The 14,284-nt window shown below is 46.4% G+C and overlaps 1 protein-coding gene across 2 annotated transcripts; it reads right to left on the minus strand.

Moving 5' to 3' along the window:
• Nucleotides 1-433: 433 nt before the first annotated feature.
• On the minus strand, nucleotides 434-12,462 carry MLKL (mixed lineage kinase domain like pseudokinase). Of its 2 annotated transcripts, XM_033157420.1 has the most exons (11): nucleotides 12,363-12,461; nucleotides 11,670-11,728; nucleotides 9,726-10,196; nucleotides 7,586-7,754; nucleotides 7,337-7,434; nucleotides 6,696-6,831; nucleotides 6,440-6,524; nucleotides 5,803-5,954; nucleotides 3,256-3,305; nucleotides 2,201-2,338; nucleotides 434-1,271 (listed from the first exon to the last, which is right to left on the minus strand). In XM_033157420.1, exons 3-11 carry the CDS (start codon nucleotides 10,192-10,194, stop codon nucleotides 1,228-1,230), a joined length of 1,341 nt encoding a protein of 446 aa, XP_033013311.1. In that variant the 5' UTR covers nucleotides 10,195-10,196; nucleotides 11,670-11,728; nucleotides 12,363-12,461; the 3' UTR covers nucleotides 434-1,227. The 2 variants fall into 2 exon arrangements, with proteins under 2 accessions (XP_033013311.1, XP_033013312.1); XM_033157421.1 differs by lacking the exon at nucleotides 11,670-11,728 and having other exon boundaries at nucleotides 12,363-12,462.
• Between the last annotated feature and the right edge of the window lie 1,822 nt (nucleotides 12,463-14,284).

A 14,284-nucleotide genomic window follows, 5' to 3' on the forward strand; every position in this document is an offset into this window, starting at 1 on the left:
TAAGATTTAGGGTACTTATACATTCCAGGACATGTTCAAGGTAAGGAATAGTACCAGAATCACTACAGTTCATAATGGGTTTTTTATATCAAGTTATGCCCACTGCATTGATGCCATTATCTCCAGAAATAAACCAAAGAAAAAGTTCAGATTGGCACCCATCATTGCAGCATCTCCATCAGAGCAATGGGCTCTATCCACTCCAGGGCTACTGTATCTATTTTATATTTATTGTTGTCACTGATTCTAAAAATAGGTTGGGGGGGGGGGGAGTAGCAGGAAAATTTGCATGGGAGGCCAGCCAAGGTCAACCGCCCCCAACTCATTTTAGTCTTTTCTCATAGGACATTATTTTGATTGCCCTCTTACATGCTCTTTCTGGCTCCATATCATCCTTTAAATTTTGGTCAGAAGAACACACAATAATTCCTACTATGGGTTCAGTATAATTTTATTGAATTACAGAACACCTCACAATACCCCTAGTTAAGTTTGAAGAATGAAGCATTGGGTCTGGAATTCTTATTGTGCTGATTAATGGATCTAAAAACATGCATTGATTTCCAGGGGGGGCAACCATTTCAGCCAAAATAAATCTTTGAGGTGGCTTGTAAGAAGCAACAGTGCATTGAAGCTTACTAAGGCTATACTCACATATAACTCTAAGCCACAATTTGTATAATATGCAATTAGTATAATGCAAAGTCATGTGCACAAGAAGCCCTGAGTGAACCATCAGCTGTCCTTTACTCATAGTTTGTTTTGTTTTCCAGCAGCTCTTGCCTCAATCATGCCTTTGTAAGGATTAGTTTTTCAGGTCTGTGACCATATAATAAAACTTACTGCTGCTAAATCTGATGAGCATCTGGGGTGGGGTGGTTAAGAAAATCATGGCTAAGGAAGGATTCTGGGTACACCTGTAACACTAAGCCATAGTGAAGACAAACCAAGGTTTATAAGATAATAGCAGACCATGGATTGAGACTGTGGTTTGTTAGCAGTAAACAAACCACAATTCAACAAACATAGTTAAACAGCATTGCAAGTTATGACAGTGCGCCAATTTGACCAAGGGCTGTAGGCACATGCCCATTGGCCATGTGCACAGGCACTCCAGGTTGAAAAAGAAAAGGTGCTTGACTTTGTGCTAATGCTCAGGGTGGCCCTGCAAGATTGTGCTGAGAACAAGTTCTTGCATTCCAAGTTCCCCATCGTGTGGTCAGGCTCTCACTCCTTCAAAAGGTCACGAACAATGAGTTGGTTCACAATCGCTGCAAAAACAAAGGCAAGCTGGTTTTCAGAATGGAGTTAATAAAAAGTGTAATATTTTAATCGTTAACACTTCACCTTTGGGTGGCTGCTCAAATGGAGATTGCATTTTGTGGAAGAGCTACTTATCAATTACTTTTGCAGAACTGCAAGTTAAAGCAACACTGTAAAGTCATGAGGAGTGAAACTTGATACGAGAAATTCCATGAGGATTGGTTACCCATTATTTCTTTTCGTAATTCTTACCCAGAGGAACACTACTACCACCACTGTTGCTAATTGTTGTGTTGTTTTGGAGGGGCCTGGTCTCTTAATTCTAGGTACATTACCTCTAGTATTCTTTTGTTAACACAGTTTTCAGATGTATATTGCATTTGTCTTACACCATTGCAGGGCACACAGGTGTGTCCTGTTGTTTTGCCTGCTTGTTTGCTTTTTTACTAAGTGGGAACATGTTGCTTGCTTTTTGTTTCCCTTTTCTTTATGCTATTGTTGTCTGGTGCTTGTTTGATAGTATAGACAACTCTCATCCATAGCTGTCAACTTTTCCCTTTTCTTGCGAGGAATCCTATTCGGAATAAGGGAATTTCCCTTTAAAAAGGGGGAAAGTTGACAGCTATGCTCTCATCTTACATGGGGGTTACATTTTGGGGACAGCACATTAAGCCAAAATTGTTTGTTTGCCATGTGCTTAAAGCTGAATACGGGCAAGTTAAATGTGCATATGTTGCAAGTTACCTTTTTTTAAGAAAATAAAATAATGGAATGTTATATTCCAAATAGTGAGGCCAAGCAAGTGGGGGCAGGGAGAGGCTACCAATGCCAGCTTTGCTTGTGGGGGAAGGAGAGGGTATGATGGTTTGGACCCCTTTAGCTGCCAATGCCCACAGCTGTGGTCCCCAAGGCCTGCTACAGGCCAGGTCACTGGTACCTTCAGCAGTTGGCCGCTGGGAAGGGTCGAAATCCCGGCATTTGTTGATGACGTCCCGTAGGCGTGGGGGGCAGTCGTCTCCCAGAGGTTCTTGCTCCTGGTTGCAGACCTTATCACGGATCTCCTTTGAAGTGCAACCTGAGTTAATAATCACAGGGGACACAGCTATATACTGGGCAAAAATGCATGCAAAATGTGTATATTGTGAACTGAAATGCTGATGGGTTTTCATGAGAACTTTTAAAAGAAAGAAAAAAGCACAGTGATTCAGAATTGTGAACTGAACTTCGGGGGGGGGGGGGATAGATAGTGAGAGAAGCAGGAACTGACATGTTCATCTATCCCTAGGCTCAGCTCTCCACAGAGGGTTTTACTGAATTTGGATCATAACAGTTCCTTTGGAACCAAGTCCAAAGCTGACTTAAAATCAGTGGAAGTAGAGAAAAACCTACTGCCACGAAATGAGGTATTTATCTCTCTCTGCAATGTGGGCTAATACACTGCAGCAAATAATACATTGACCTGCTCTGAGATGAATCTGTTTCTCCACTGGGAGATGGTTGTCTTCAACCCAAATCAGAAGTTTGGATTAAAAACCTGGCACATCACTTCTCTATAACTGAAAGGAAGCTGCTAAAATTAATCCTGCTAAGTCTATCTACTTTTTCTTTGAGCTTTTTAAACAGGGATCATTATAGCTTTGCTCCAAATATCAGGAATCCATCCTGTTTTGTTAATGAAGGTAAAAAGAACTGAAAGTAATAGGTGCTCGGCACTTTAGGATAGATTTTAACTGACCAGGTATGATAGGGGAGGAGCCTGGGACTTTTCCAGATTGAAGCTGAGCAGTTACATCTATTTAATCAGGAATTAGACTTTGCCAGTCTGTAATGTTATTTGCATGTATAGGGAAGTGGAAGGAATCTTGGATGGCTTCTGAAAAAAGAGCCCCCCTCCCCTAGCAGCAGCAGATTGTAGTCTCAGTTGCGCTCCTAAATCTACAAAGCCCGCCTGCTGATCCTTTCCCAAAAGAACGAGCCCAATCCGTGCCTTACCTTCAAATGGGATCTTGCCAGTTGCGATCTCCCACAGGACAATCCCAAAACTGAAACAAAGCAAACAAACCTGGGGTGTGAATGGAATGATATGCTTGACCTGTACCCCCAAGACTATGGCCAGCAGATGGCAGCTTGGCTCTCTGCCTGCTTTCAGCCATGCCTGGGGACTGGGATGTCACAGAACCTCCACAGTTGGAAGGCAGCAAAGTTCCCCAGGTCAGCCGCTCTTCACGGAGGCAGGGCTGGCGCAGGACGCTCTGCTGCGAAAGGGGAAACAGAAAATGCCACATGCACCACACCACCTGCTCCTCCTCCAATGCACACCCAGCATTGCTCACACCTATGGGTGGGCGGTGCAGAAGGATCTACTGCCCCTCCCAGCTGTCCGGAGCCAGCTGCCCTGAGGCCACTGCCTCACCTCGCCTCATGAGCAGGCCGATCCTGCATGGAGGCCTTTCCATTTCCAGGTGGACAAGAAGATCCTTCCACCTGCCTTGCCCCACCCTCCGGCCCTAGGAGTCCTCATAGGGGAGCCAGTCCTGGAGGAAGAACTGTGCAAGGAGAGACTTCATCAGGCGACACCTCCTATCACCTGCCTTGCTCCACCCTCGTCTCTGCTTCTCAATTTGTATTGTACAGTCATGCCTCATGTTACGGCCGCTGCAGGTTACGTTTTTTCAGGTTGCACTCCATGCCGAACCCGGAAGTACCGGAATGGGTTACTTCCGGGTTTCGGCGCTCACACATGCACAGCAGCACTAAATCATGCTTCATGCATGCGCAGAAGTGCCAACTTGCGTCATGCGCGTGCACAGACGCGGCACTGCGGGATCCAAACGCTGTGGGTTGCAGAGATGCCTCCGTCACGGATTACGTCTGTAACCCGAGCGTCCACTATATTCTTTTATGTACCGTGGCTTGCCGTTGTTTTACTGATTATAGTTTAGAAATTATTTATTGTAACTGTTGAGTGGATTTGTTTAACTTTTATATATTTGGTCCATGGGGTCACGAAGAGTCGGACACGACTGAACGACTGAACAACAACAACAACAAATGATTGTTGAATATTACTTTTTTGATGTAGGTTGCTTATTTTAAAGTTTTGTTTTATTATCACATTTTTGTATTGCATTTGATCAGATTCCTCAACCTCGGCCCTCCAAATGTTTTGAGACTACAGTTCCCAGCATCCCTGACCATTGGTCCTGCTAGCTAGGGATCATGGGAGTTGTAGGCCAAAAACATCTGTAGGGCCGAGGTTGAGGAAGCCTGCATTAGATTGTTATAAGATGTATATTTTTTGTTTCTTCAGCTTGTAAACTGCCTTGAGTATAGTACGATAGAAATATGGTATACAAATTACAAATGATGATGGTGGTGATGATCATGATAGGAACAACCAAGGGACATGGTGAAGGCCTTTTTCCAGAGGAAACAATGGACAAAATGTCAACCCCGCTGGCTGTTCTGGAATTTGTTAGAAAGCAGCATCTGTCAAACTGGTTGGTAGCTCCCCAGCTTGACTTTCCCATCTCCCCAGTGATGGTTCTGTGAAACAGCACACGGCATCGTTGTGCACGGCACATCACCTCCCCTCTGCAAGAGGCAGCCAGCAAATAAGACTAGGAGGCAGGCCAGCTGCAGGGTGGTGGTTGCTGTTTTGCTGGGGGCGGAGTGCAGGCAAGAAGCCATTAGAGGTAGCCCCCCTTCCAGTGCTGGATTACCGAACACACAAACTAAGCACATGCTTAGGGCACCAGCAAAGCAGGGGGTGCCAAAAATACGAGTTGGGTTTTTTAAAATGAATTTCATATTTGGGAAGAAGCATCATAGGGAAAATCAGAACTCTGATATACGGTACTTCTTTACACTCCACTCCATACTCTTCCCCCATTTTTCTTCCCTCTTTCTATTACTTGTCCCCACCTAAATGAAATAATATTTTGGGCTCTCTAGGATTCTGTCCCACCTCCACCCTCTTGCCAGCTGCTTACATGCTCAGAGAGGGCAGGTGAACTAGCAGCAACAGCAAGGGGAAGAGAACAGGGCCAGGAGGCTCCAGGAGGTGGCAGTGGTGCCCCTGCAGGAACTCAGACCTTGGCAGGTGCCCAACACCACCAACCCTTGATGCTGGCCCCGTGCAGAAGTAATTAGAAACTTTATGGTGCCATGACATGCATCTCATTTAATTAACACATGCAGGAAACATGGGCTGATTCTGAGTTGTCCATATGTTGTGGTCCTCTGCGGATGCTAATTACCTCCATAGTCTGGCCAGCTGCCTTTGATCTTCCCTCACTTAGCAGCAATCAGTCCACCCTTCAAGCTTGTTTCCACCCCAACAGGTGCCTGAGCTTTCTTTCTTTCCTCATCCCACCCCATCCCTTTTTCCTTTTGTGTCATGTATTTTAGAGTATAAGCCTGCAGGCAGGGGTTGCCTTACTATGGGATTTTGTAAAGCAGCTTCTTTGGCTAAAGAATGGAATGAAGATGCCCCTGATAAATAAAAATGGGGTGTGGCAATACTTTGCAATAAGATACCTGTATATTTCGCTGGCCAGGTTGTATTGATGCTCCACTGACCGCAGGCCCTCGGGACAGATGTAGGCTGAAGCGCTGACCTCTTTTTGGGGTTTCTCCTTGGGCTTCCGTCTGATGGAAGAGACCGTTTGACTCAGTTCAAACCCAGAGAGCTGAGAAGAGCAGAGAGAATGTTGTGTGATCAAGAAAATGGGGTTAAGACTTGAGAAGAGCATCCTGACAGGATGAGCTGTTTTTCGGGTGGAAGAGTGTGCCTCAGAAGGTGGTGGCTGGATCGAGGCTTACCAGGGAGGCTGGTACCCATAGCAATAGTGGGTTGGAGTAGATGACCTTTGGGGGACCCTCCAAATTCTATGACTCTTAGCTCTGTAGCCAAGGGTTAGGAATGCAAAACACACACACACACACACACACACACACACACACACACACACACACAGCTAGAGATACAGACATTTGAAGGTGGGTATGGAATATATTGGGCAGACCTGTCCAATAATCAGCCCCTCCCTGCAGGTCTCCAGTTTCCGGACCTCCTTGGAGGGTGAAAATGATCCTTAAGCCACTGAAAGTGTGCAAGGCAGATACACCTTTCTAAGCCTTCTTTGAAGCCACGACACCTTTACACAGCTCTCACCTTTACACAGTAGCCTTTGGCAACAAGGAACCTGGTGCTGTTGATGCAGTAATGCACCTGAGGCTTGTCCCCGGTCTGATGCAACCTGCAATCAAAAAGAGCCAAGAAGGGGAGGAAAAGCCAACCGTATCCCAACGCTGTGTGTACCTGACCTCCAGGCAGCAGAGTCACTGCCACTTATCGGAGGGAGAGTGGGAGGGTGCTGTGCGAACACAACGGCAGAGCCCTTTCCCCCTTCTAGCCAGGCTCAGTGTACCTGTACAGGCCGATGGCAGCATCCTTTGCCATTTCCAAGCGAATGTCCCACGGTAAGTCAGGCTCCTTTTTCAGCACTTGCCTCAGGGTACCCTTTTCACAATATTCAGTGATGATGGAGTATTCAGGAGGGAAGCCTATGGCAAAGAAGACAATTGATGAATTGCTGCTCCATTTCAGTTGGTGGCTGCCTTTGTCTTTTCTGCTCTGCTACCAAACAGTTTTCAGCTCCTTGACACATTCATGAAAAACAGAGAGGAGAGCGCATATTCCTGGTCAGGAGAGGCTAAGTGGAAGAACTGGTGCTATTTGAAATAAAACTTAGCTCCTGTGAAGTTGAGGGTGAGGCAGAGCACTGCACCAAAAGCATGTATGAATACAACGGACAGAACTATAATGTTTCTTGGTTCAATATCTGGCTGTGTATTCTTTCTTCTGTTCCATTTATTTGTAAAATATAGTTTAGAGACTGCTATTTCATGAAAAATATCAAAGCAGTTTACAACAACAAAAAATACATAAAACCATAAAGTAAAAACCACATAAAGAAAGTTAAAGACAGGCATGAATGTAGAAGGATGAATTCTTAGCTTCCCCCACCCTCCCAAACACACATATACACACAAAGAGCAAAGGTCTTACCACTCTCATCTATGCACATCCCATACAGACGGACGATGTAGGGAGACTCAAACTTCTTCATAGTCTCGATTTCGGTCCGAAAGATGCTCCTAACATCCCTGGGGGAAGCAACAGAGAGATCAGTCTCTGCGATGGAACCGAAAGTCTCTCCATCAGTTCCCTCTGTGAGGGTAGTTAGGTTAGATTTCCAATGCAGAGGTGGCCACTTGTACCCATCACTCAAGAAGAGGACCAAAGAAAGGCACTCACTGTGGTTTGTTCTCATTCAAAGGGTTCTTGAAGATTTTGATGGCCACAGAGCAATAATTGTACTTTCCACTGCACATGGTGTAGCTCTCACACTCTGCCAGGGTGGTCACATTGGTGATCTGGCTTTTGGGTATTTCGGTGATTCCTGTGAAAACAGCAGCATCCTGGACTGGAGGGAAAGGAAAGGGGTTAGAAAGAAGCCCATGGAAACAGATCAGAATTGGGAGGGAGGCCTGCAGTCACTTGGAGATCCCCACATGGTGAGCTGGCAATATTCAAGTTTCAGTATTTCAGAAGAAAAGAAACTGGAAATGCAATAAGACCTGCACCGACAGCTGGTACTTCCAGGACGGCTAGGGAAGAGAGACTTGCCATCATTGTCTTCCCCAACATTCGCCTTTTGCTGCTGTCAGCCTCCTCTGGAGGAGAGATGTTTGAGCCAGCTGTGTGTCATCTACCCTTCCCCTTTGAACTGTATTTAAACCAGGCTCCTTGGAGTGCAGCAAGACCAGTACCAGAACCTTCATTGTGTACCTCCACCCCCATCGTTCAACCCGGACACTAAGATCCAGTTCTGAAGGGCCTTCTGGTGGTTCCCTCATTGCAAGAAGTGATGGTACAGGGAAACAGGCAGAGGACCTTCTCGGTAGTCGCACCTACCCTGTGGAACGCCCTCCCATCTATAAAGGATCATGCGGTGGGCCTTCGAATGCTTATTTATTTCTAATGTTGGTTAACGAGCCAGGATAATGAGCTTTGAAGCTGAAGTGGTGTAGCAATAAAAGACAGTTGTGGGTTTCAGAAGCTTGCCTGATCTGGTTGCATGCTTTGCTCTGAAACTGGCTCGGACATGTGTCTGGGCCTTCTGCTCTCTGATTAAGGCAAGTACATTTGGCCCCCATAACTGAGAGATTAGCTTGGGACTGATTTTAAGACACTCACTTCAAAAGCTGCTTCTTGGGAGCTTGGAAGGTGTCGGGGAAAGCAAGGCATGGGAGTTATCACTATATCTTGCCAGGTACTTCTGGTTCCAAAAGGTTTCAATGGAAAAGCACAGAAACAGCAGCACTAGAAGGGGCTCAAACCCAGAATCTTTTGCAGTGAGCCTTAGATCTTCTGCCACTTTCCAGCCTTTTAAATCATTTTTTAAAAATGGTTACAAGGTGGCTGAGTGTGTTAACAAGGTCCAGTGTTGGTGAGAATCCAGCTACCTGCCTTCTTAATTTGTGCTCTGAGTCTTTTGAGTTCCTAGCATGGCCCCAACAAGGAAACACTCCTGCAGAGCATGGCAATGAAGTGATAATGAGCCAAATGTATTTCCTTGTTCTTGGAATACAGGGTGGCCACAGAGCACAGCGTGAGCTTGTGGTTATCCCAAGGGGAGGGAGGGAGCTACTGTATACATAGAAACACCCAGAAGCTAGTGGAGCACCTAGGCGACTTTTGACGCCTGAATTAGGCTACATTAACACCATGCAAGGACGCAGGTGGCACTGTGGTCTAAACAACGTTTCTGTGTGCTGCTCTGGTTCGCCAGAAGCGGCTTAGTCATGCTGGCCACATGACCCAGAAGCTGTCTGCGGACAAATGCCAGTTCCCTTGGCCTATAGAGCGAGATGAGCACCGCAACCCCAGAGTCGTCCGTGACTGGACCTAACGGTCAAGGGTACCTTTACCTTTTACCTAACACCATGCATTTCAGTTGCGGCTTCCCCCAAAGAATCCCAGGAGCTGTGGTTTGTTAAGGGTGCTGAGAGATGGTAGGAGGCCTTTGTTCCCCTCACAAAACTACAATTTCCCAAGTTCATTAGGAAGAAGGATTGATTGCTAAACCACTCTGAACTGTAGCTCTGTGAGGGAATGGCGGGGGGGAGGGGGCTCCCAAAAACTCTCTGCATCTTTAACAACCAACACTTCCCATAATTCTTAGGGGAGAAGCAGGTCCTGAGTCTGAAAAGGTTGAAGACTACTGACGTAAATCATGCTGCCACTCAAAAGGCCCTACCCAAGGACAAGTCCCCGGCTGGTGGCTGCCACCGTCCCCGTCCCCCACCCCCACCCCACCAATGCTGGCTTGCTTGTTCCCTTCCCCACTCCACTGTTCTCAAAGGCAGAGGGTTTGCATGAAATTTGGGAGCACCTTTGTTCATCTCCTTCAAAGATACACAGTCCTCAACAAGATCCTGGCTGCCTTCCTGGGTCACAAGAGGCTTCTTAAATTTCATGAGGTCTTGACGGTCATCTAATAGCTTCTCAATCTCTAGCTGCCTCATCAGGTCATGACCAACATCACTGATGTCCATGTTCATTCTTTCAAAGTCCTTCAGCATTTTGTGAGCCTTCAAGTACCGCTGGAACTGGGGCAGGTCACCGTACTTGCAAAGCTTTGTCTGGATCTCTTCCAGAATGTTCAGTGTCCGTTTCAGCATCAATACCAGGTCATTGGGGAACCTGGGGGTGGTGCAGGCCTGGTGCATGCGCATGACCTGCCTCTGGAGGATCTTAACACGTTCAACAAGGCGCTCTCTGTGCTTATTGCACTCTGTCATTTTCTCACATTGGTTATAGATGGCGACCGAAACGTTCAGAATGGCCTGGATGGTATCCATAACTGCAGGAAAGGAAGGACATGGTGAGCAAAGCAGAACACAGGTGGGAAATGCCATGCATGCTTCCCACGGGATTTGCTGGGCAACACAAGGCAGCTCGTGATCACCACCATCCAGTGGAGACTTGCCTGTTGAAAGTGTCTGCATTATAGAAAGTGCAATGATACTACTTTAAACAGGCTTGGCTTCCCCCAAAGAATTCTGGGTACTGTAGTTTGTTAAGGGTGCTCCTGAGAGTTGTTAGGAGGCCTCTATTCCCTGCACCAGAGTAGAGAGCTGGTGCCTTGCTGTTTCTTTGGTGATATTTTAAACAGATTTTATATGTGTATATAGTTTTAACTCTATCCATATTTAATTGTTTTTAAATGATTGGTATTACTATGTTTTTATCTGTAAGCCACCTTGACTCCCATCAGGGAAAAAGGCAGGATATAAATAAATATATCATCATCATCATCAAATAATATTTTTTAAAGGGGAGGAACATGCTCTGGGGAATTCTCTTCTGCATACATTTTGAAGCTGAGCACTGTTCTAGGGTAGCTATGTACATTAAAGGTAAAGGTAAAGGGACCCCTGACCATCAGGTCCAGTCGTGTCCGACTCTGGGGTTGCGGTGCTCATCTCGCTCTATAGGCCGAGGGAGCCGGCGTTTGTCCGCAGACAGCTTCCGAGTCATGTGGCCAGCATGACAAAGCCGCTTCTGGCGAACCAGGGCAGCACACGGAAACGCCGTTTACCTTCCCGCTGGAGCGGTCCCTATTTATCTACTTGCACTTTGACATGCTTTCAAACTGCTAGGTGGGCAGGAGCTGGGACCGAGCAACGGGAGCTCACCCCGTGGCAGGGATTCGAACCGCCGACCTTCTGATCAGCAAGCCCTAGGCTCTGTGGTTTAACCCACAGCGCCACCTGGGTCCCCTGCTATGTACATTACCATAGCAATAATTAAAAAGAGGGGGGAAATTGTACACGTGGTGGTTTATGGTAATAGACGCAACCACATTGGCATCAGAATGTCACCCAGTATCTTCCCCGCAATTTAATCCAGACCTACCCTTTCCAAGAAAAAAATCCAGTAAGGATCTTCACACACCACTAGCCCTCTTTGATCTCCACCTGATGCAATCTCATGGGAATTAATTGCAGTTCCCAACATGTGCCGCTGCATTTGTACAAAGCAGAGATCCAGCATGCCCAGAGGCGATGTGGAGGCCTCTCCCCCACAGCTGTTAGACCATGAGCGGCCCATCCCGTTTCGCCACCTGAGGCAAAATGGAAATATGTCACCCCCTGGCCCTCCCCATTTATACCACAAGCTGGAACATTTCCCCACTCTTGCCAAACTCGGTGAGAGGGGAGAGAGTTCTGCAAGGCGGCTGAAGCAATGTGGTGGGCGGGACACTGCCTCTTACGCTTTTGCCGCCTGAGGCAAATGCTTCAGCTAGCTAGCCTCTTCCATGGGCTGGCTTTACCTTACATTTCCTTTTGCAGCCTGAGGCCAGATGCCATCCATGGTCAGAGAGAAATTCAGCTGCGGCCAGAGCATCGGGGAGAAGCGAAAAGCAGAAAGCAGTTAAAGATTTGCACACACTCAGCTGTTTTAATTGCACACAGACGCACACTCAGCCATGAAGCTCACTAGCTGACTTTGGGACAATCACTGCCTCCCAGCCTAAGCTACCTTGCGGGGTTGTTGTAAGGATAAAATGGGGAGAAGGAGAACCATGTGCACCACATTGGAGGGAAAAGGTGGTATATAAATGCAAGGAACAAATAAAATAAAACAAATGCACTTGGTATGAATCCAGAGAGACCAGCACCTGGTCCACTAATCTCCCCTTCCCATCCCCTATTTTATTTTAAGTAATTTTTATTAAAGATTTTCTTGGCTTACAAAGGTACGTGCATTGTCTCTATTTTCAGTTCGTAGACTCTTTTCTGCTGATCAGTTACATACAGTGTGAGACATTAATGTTATATACTGTACACACCATAAGGTTGGGGAAGAAGAGGGGCGGGGGAGAGGGCTGGTGGTAAAACTTTCTTTCTTTTACTTGGTGTATTGTGTGAGGTTTCCCAATCCCCTAAATATAGCCCCAAGTGCCCATTTCAGCCCTTGCAGGGGAGCAGGATTCCTTGCCCTGCTCGGCCCAACTCCTGCTTACCTGCTTATCGGTGGTCTCCCGATCCCCCCCTTCCTTCTTGCTGTGCGATCAAGAGTTTGCTCAAACTGCTGAACTCTCGACTTCCCGTTTCCCAGAAGTTGGCCTCACTTCCTGTCAAAGGAGGATTGAGCACTTTCGGAAGGCGGGTGGGACACCGAGCTGCTGTTTTACTTTCAGTTCTCAAAGGGGGAAGGGCACGTGCTTTGGCCACAGAAATTCAACTGACTTTATTTTATTGGAGAGAGAGAGGTGTGTATACTCGTGCTTTTTCAGGAAATGCAAACTTGTTTCCTAAAATCTTTCGAAGCAAAATGTGTCCTTTCCAGACAACTTGTTTATTAAGCTTCTGCCCTGGTGTGATATTCAGGTGTGATATTTGCAGAAGGAGGATTGTTATGCAAGAGCTCCAAAGCAAACTTTAATTGTGCAGCCGGGATTTTCCAGGCTGTGGTTAATTCCCACCCAATAATAGCAAAAGCCTGGAAGTGCCTGTACCAGCTAGCGCTCCAAGAAGAAACAACAACATTTAAACTACCAGCAGAAAGCAATACTGCCTTAGCCATACATTCTTATCATCACACCATCATTACCATTGAGATGTTACTAGGCTTCTAAACCACCATCTCAAGGTGATTTACACAGAAGGTGATAAAAAGCACTTAAAAACAACTACCGGTAATACATTTAAAACCAAGATTAAAACTCTGACAAACAGACACTTGTGGTAAAGATCCATCTATCAAGCTGGGAAAGCCTGTCAGAACAAAAATGCCTTCAGTCGTTTCCAGAAAGTGCAGAGTGTGAGCTCCTGTCATAACGGCAGAAATGCTCTTGCACTGAACAGGAGTAGCCACACTGAAAGCCTTGCTTTGAGTTACTGCGGAGGGGGCTTCTGATATGTTTGGAACTTGCTGGAGAAACTCTCCCACAGACCACAGGGATCTACTGGATGTACAAGGGGAAAGGCCATCTCTCAATACCCCCCATACCCTGCTCATCAAAAGTTTTTGAGAAAAGGTGGGTTTTCACATACTTCTTTTAAAAAGTGAGAAATGGGCAGTGGAGACTGGTCCTCAGTCTTTCCTCAGTTAACCCATACCTACCTGCCTCCCTGCCCATAGCTGTCAAGTTTCGGATTTGAAAATAAGGGATCAGAAGCCTCACCTATCCCGGGGACAGTCACATGGCAGTGGTGGGCGGAGCCAGAAGCAAAAGTGGGCGGCACTGGTGTGAACGCGCGCAGTAATAATAATAATAATGATAATGATAATAATAATAATAATAATAATAATAATAATAATAATAATAATAATAATAATTTATTTGTACCCCGCCCATCTGGCTGGGTCTCCCCAGCCACTCTGGGCGGCTTCCACCAAACATTAAAATACATTTAAAATATCACAGTTTAAAAACTTCCCTAAACAGGGCTGCCTTCAGGTGTTTTCTGAATGTCAGGTAGTTGTTTATTCCCTTGACTTCTGATGGGAGGGCGTTCAAAATACAGTAGGCTTACTGTATTTTGGAAACGCTGCCTGTGGGCTACGACGCCTGTAAGCGCGGGAAATGGCTCCCGCTTGCTTTGAGGCTGCAAGGAGGCAAGGTCTTCCCAGTCCCTGGCCAGCAGCGGGTGGGAGAGGAGCTGCTTCCTTTGAAAAAACGGGAAATTAAAGGGATATAAAAAATAAGGGATAGCAGCGGGAAACTGCTTGAAATAAGGGAGATTCCCGGGGAAAACGGGATACTTGACAGCGCTGTCCCTGCCTCCTTAAAATCAGTCCAGGGGATTTCAGGCCTGGGTTTTCAGCTTCCCCCTTCTCTTCATTCTCAGTGTTCCCCTTCTAAAACTCAGAAGGGAAAAGAAATAGTTGCCTCTGCCTGTCATAGGTTTCCCTGCCTTCTACCCTACCCAATGGCTATTA

Source organism: Lacerta agilis, chromosome 8 (genome assembly GCF_009819535.1).
Source record: "Lacerta agilis isolate rLacAgi1 chromosome 8, rLacAgi1.pri, whole genome shotgun sequence".
Taxonomy (NCBI): Eukaryota; Metazoa; Chordata; class Lepidosauria; order Squamata; family Lacertidae; genus Lacerta; species Lacerta agilis.